At 30.0% G+C, this 4,993-nt stretch overlaps 2 protein-coding genes across 2 annotated transcripts in view; one reads left to right on the top strand and one right to left on the bottom strand.

The window, feature by feature from the left end:
* The window catches only part of LOC120069868 (chlorophyll a-b binding protein of LHCII type 1-like), a 3,607-nt gene extending 2,711 nt beyond the window's left edge, over window positions 1-896 (bottom strand). The window contains exon 1 of the mRNA XM_039021681.1: window positions 494-896. Coding sequence (XP_038877609.1) covers window positions 494-804 — 311 coding nt within the window. The 5' untranslated portion in view covers window positions 805-896. The remainder of the gene's footprint in view (window positions 1-493) is intronic.
* A 159-nt stretch (window positions 897-1,055) lies between these two features.
* LOC120069867 (chlorophyll a-b binding protein of LHCII type 1-like) overlaps window positions 1,056-4,993 on the top strand; it is a 5,461-nt gene continuing 1,523 nt past the window's right edge. Inside the window, exons 1-2 of the mRNA XM_039021680.1 lie at window positions 1,056-1,190; window positions 3,708-3,904. Of these exons, the coding sequence (XP_038877608.1) occupies window positions 1,056-1,190; window positions 3,708-3,904 (332 nt within the window). The remainder of the gene's footprint in view (window positions 1,191-3,707; window positions 3,905-4,993) is intronic.

Here is a 4,993-nt window from a genome sequence, read left to right on the forward strand (position 1 = left end):
TTGCTTGAATACAATGTATTTTCTCCAAACTACCTTATATGTTTGAATTTGATTTATGATTTCTCTAATTTTTTACTCAACTTTGTATAATTTTTCTAATTTTAAATTTTCAGATTTAAGTTTTGTCCATTTTTTCGTGTGATAGTGTCTCTTGATTCTGCATTATTTTGAATTTAATATATTCATGAAGATATCTTTTCCTTGAAATTTTCCTTTGTTTTAGTTACTATTTTCTTGATTTCAAATAAAGGGTGTTTTAGTCCATTCATAGATTTAGTAGTTGGCCATTTATCAAAAAATAAACATGTTAGGCCTTTTTTTTCCAAAACCATTAATTAAATATGGCTATTTGTCCAATTGCCCAAATGCATATCGTCTCAATGTTTGCTAATTGGTTTCCAAAGTTTCAATTCATCGACCTAAAAACTTTTGATAGGAAAAATCAAATTATAGTTTAGTACATTTTATTAAATTAATTTGGTCGACATCTTACCTGGAGTGGATGACTTCAAGCTCACGATTCTTGGCGAACGTCTCGGGATCTGCAGAAAGTCCGGCAGTATCCCAGCCGTAGTCACCAGGAAATTCTCCGGTGAGATAAGACGGAGGCTCGCCGGAGAATGGTCCCAAATACTTGACACGGTCAGGTCCATACCAAGGGCTACCAGACGAAATAGATTTGGAGGCGGATTTCCTCATGCTGACTCTGCCGCCATTGCCGAGAAGCTCCGGCGAAGAGGGAGTGAGTTTCACTGCCTTTCCGGCGAGCGACGGAGAAGAGAGAGCCATTGTTGATGCGGCCATTGCAACCAACACTTACAGAAATGAAAATTCCGTTCACGATTAGAACAGCTGAAGTTGCTTAGTTGCCGTTGTGATGAAAAAAGCCGTTGAGGTTAAGTTCTTAAATAACAGACGATTGTTATCGTGGGAAAATCAACGCCTGTGAGTTCATTGGTTGTGAATCTCCACGTGGCGGTTTGTATGGCCACAAATGAAAATCCCATGTGATTTAAATGGAAAAGGAAATGTTTTATTATTATTAGTTTAATAATATGACATTGTCCCACTTGGCATCCAATCAAAAGCCATTGATATTGGAGGCATTAGATATTCTAATATCCGTTAGAGGGAAGTTTCTTGGTATTGAAGATTTATTTCAGATATTGGATAAGATATCATATGCTAAAGTTCTTTATCCTAATTATCTTCTCTTTTAGTTCTTCCAAGGTTAAAATTTGAATTAGGATCTAAATTTGAACCTAGTTATATATTTAAGGTAACTATTTGATTTTTTTTCGTGTAAGTTTATTTCTTTTTGAGAAAATTTTGTGTAAGTTTATAAACATAATCTCACCTTTTTTTTTATTATTATTACTATTACTGTTTTCTACTCCTGTGGTAAAAAATAAAACTAAGTTTTTGAAACTTAAATCAAAAGCAGTTTTAAAAGCATGTTTTAGTAAAAACATGCTATTGATCAAGAACTTGATCAACCTTTTGTGTGAAGGCACATCTTTGCTTATGGGGGCAAGTGGAACTAAAATAGGATTCCTAGGTAGATTAGGGGTATAAGCTCCCTAGGGCTAGGCACATTGTCTACGAAAGGAGTTTTGTATCCATCTCTATAGATATTTTGATATCCAACCTTCCAATACTCTATTACACAATATTTATTAGCTTAGCTTAGTTGGATGGGTCGAGCAATAAGTATTTCTCGATCAACCTAAACCTAATAAAGAAAATTTCTTACGCTGATCTGTTGAAAGTTTTGTTAAGCAAGCTACCTTCAATTAAAAGATTTGTGGTTGACAGAAGTGGGACATGCAAAATTATATGAGAGAAACTGTCTTGAATGGATCCTCTTGAAATCGGTCAATCAATCCTAATGGACTCGATCTCAAAAATCGAAGACTCATCTCACCCCTATCGGTCGAGTTGCTTTACTATCATACATCAATTTCTTAATTGAGCTCTATGGTTCAAAACTGACTTTAAAATGGATAATCATAAAAAATTTTAAATAATTTTTTCTCCAAAGCAAGATGGTGCTTATGGAAGCTTGTAGCTATTGTATGAATGCTTTTCTTTTTTAATTTGACTAAAAATTCAAATGGTCGTTAAAAAAAGTGTAAAAATCACAATATACAAATTGGAAGAAAGAAGCATAAATTAAAAATAAATAGAAAAACTTAAAAATGAAATCCTTATCATATAGGACCGTAGTGTTGTTCAATCTCTCAAATAACCTTTTTTTAGAAAAAATGTGATATGAAACAAGACGTCCTCGTGTTACCTTTGAGACCAATCACACACTCAAAAGTCGAGAAGTTACAGTTAGCATTGAATTCTCGCGTACAAATGGAGATAGACTCAATTGAGGGGATTCAAACAACAACATTTAGAAGCTCTATAATTGGTTTTAGTTGATACTTCCAAATGAAATCGATTGAACTAGGTTAAGTTTTTAATTCACATTTTTTTTAATATTTGCAAACATACCTTATTTTTGGGTATTTTCATTATTGGACCCATATATGTTTTATTTGGTTTTTTAGTTTTTGAGTTAGGGGTAGAATGGACTTTTTAAGTCCCTTTAGTTAAGTAGGATGAGTTTAAAGGAGGGATAAAAAATACAATGCATTAGTTTTTTATGTTTGAGTTTTACGGTTTCCTCTGAATGAAAATTCCTAGGTGATGACATAGTCTCATCACCTTCTTTTGCAATTCTTGAATCAGGGTTGTATGCAATAACATTCAGGTAAATCTGATCATCTTACTTGTGGAGTGTTCGAACTTTGAGTAAAGAACCAGTTCTCCTTATTCTCTTAGTCTTAGCTTCTTTGCACTATCGCCCAACGCACCAAGTGGATTTCTAATTTTCAAATCTTAAGATTTTTGTATTAAAATGTAAATGTTAAATAGTGCAGCGCAAAGATTAAACTTTTTGTCATTCAAAAGCAATGGTTTAATTAATTTATACCCATTGACCGGTCATTATAATTGAAACTCTTACTTACGCTTTTATATGATTTAGTACTCTCTAATTCTATATGTATTTTACATAAAAATATCAATTTCAATGTTAAATTATAGATTTAGTTTCTATAATTTGAAGAAAATTAAAATTTAATTCCTACGTTATATAATTAGAATCTAGTCTCTAAGGTAATTTGATAAAATTCTTCTAAATAGTCTATCTAATTGGACTATTTATGAGGAGTTTACCAAATTATATGAACTATTTATGAAGTGCTTATGAAGTTTAATCAAACTATAAGAAGTGAATTAAACTTAAAATCATAGGAGCTAAATTTAAACTTTCTCAAAACTATAAACATCATATTATAATTTAATTTACATTTTAATAAACTATAACCTCTACTAAAGAATATATTGTAACCCAGCTATGTTCAAATGATTTGACATAGCAAATCAAACAAACAAACAAGAAATCGTATGTTTGAATAACTATAACATCTTCTTCCAAAAATATATATATATATATATATAATATCATTTTCTCTGATATTAATTTTCATTTGATGAAAGGGTAAATATCATATAAAAATGTAAAAGTATCTTCTTATGTACAAGCTAGCTTGAGGGTAAATATGATGATGCATGGTCAGAAGATAGAGAATCTTTTCACGTGTCATCATTTTATTGGCAAAGAGGATGGCTAATCCAGCATGTTGAGATTTTAGGATATCATCAGTGAAGTGCCACGTGGAAGCCCATGGTACGGACCCGATCGTGTTAAGTATTTGGGGCCATTCTCCGGTGAGCCTCCGTCCTATCTTACCGGAGAATTCCCCGGTGACTACGGCTGGGATACTGCCGGACTTTCCGCAGATCCTGAGACCTTTGCTAAGAACCGTGAGCTTGAAGTCATCCACTCTAGGTAACAGATAATCAAGCTATCATATTCTTCCTCCAAGATTTTTTTTTTTAAAAAAAATTATGTTTGTAATTTAGACATATTTCTTTTTTTTTTTTTCCTTTTGTATTTGTTATTTTTGAAAATTGAAGTTATATATACTAGTTTATTTTATTTTCTACTTCGGATAAATGTGTTGGAAATTGATCCATATTTGAAATTTTAAGTTTTATTTATTTATTTATTTTTAATTTGGCTACAAATTAAATTGTTATCTTGAAAAAATTTGAAGATTATTATAAAAATTTTGTGGACAAATAAACACAAATTTAAAAAACTAGACAGAACCTTAAAGAATTTATAGTTTTAGGATCAAATAACAAATTTAGTTTCTAAATTTAAAAGGTCTAAACTTAACTCAATTAAAGTATATATTCATGAGCGATGTAGGTTGAATCTTCTCAACCACATTAGTACACGTTTGAAATTTACCAAATATTATATAAGTTGGAAATTTATTATATACAATTAATTATATATACATTAAAAAATTTAGATTTTTCTTATGAAAAAAAAATTAGACTTAATCTACATAATACTGAAGACATAATTTTAAATTCTGTTGGATAATAATTTCATTCTTTTAATTTTCTCTCCATTTTAAAATTATGTTTTTCACCTTCCTTAATAACACACTTAGATTCATAATCAATTCTAATATATATATATATATTTGGTTAGTTTTTAAAGTCTGACTTAGATTTGGCCAAATTAATAGAAAATAACAAAACAAAGATATTTATCGATAAAAATATTATTTATAAATATTATGGATAAAAACAGTGTTTAGAAGATATAATATTATACCTTCACCCATAAACTTAAATTTTGGAATCAATCAGTAACTTAGTATGGTATTAAAGCAGGAGATCCTATGTTTAATCTCTCAATCTTATTTCATCTCTCAATTAAGATTAATTTTCACTTATTGGGTCTCATGCATATTTCAAGGTCACAAGAAAAATAGAGTGTTAATTATAATATTAAAATTTTATAAACTTTAATTTTCAAAAAACCAAAAAACGAGAAGAAACTAAGGTCCTGTTTGGTTTT

This window comes from Benincasa hispida, unplaced genomic scaffold, assembly GCF_009727055.1.
Source record: "Benincasa hispida cultivar B227 unplaced genomic scaffold, ASM972705v1 Contig644, whole genome shotgun sequence".
NCBI lineage: Eukaryota > Viridiplantae > Streptophyta > Magnoliopsida > Cucurbitales > Cucurbitaceae > Benincasa > Benincasa hispida.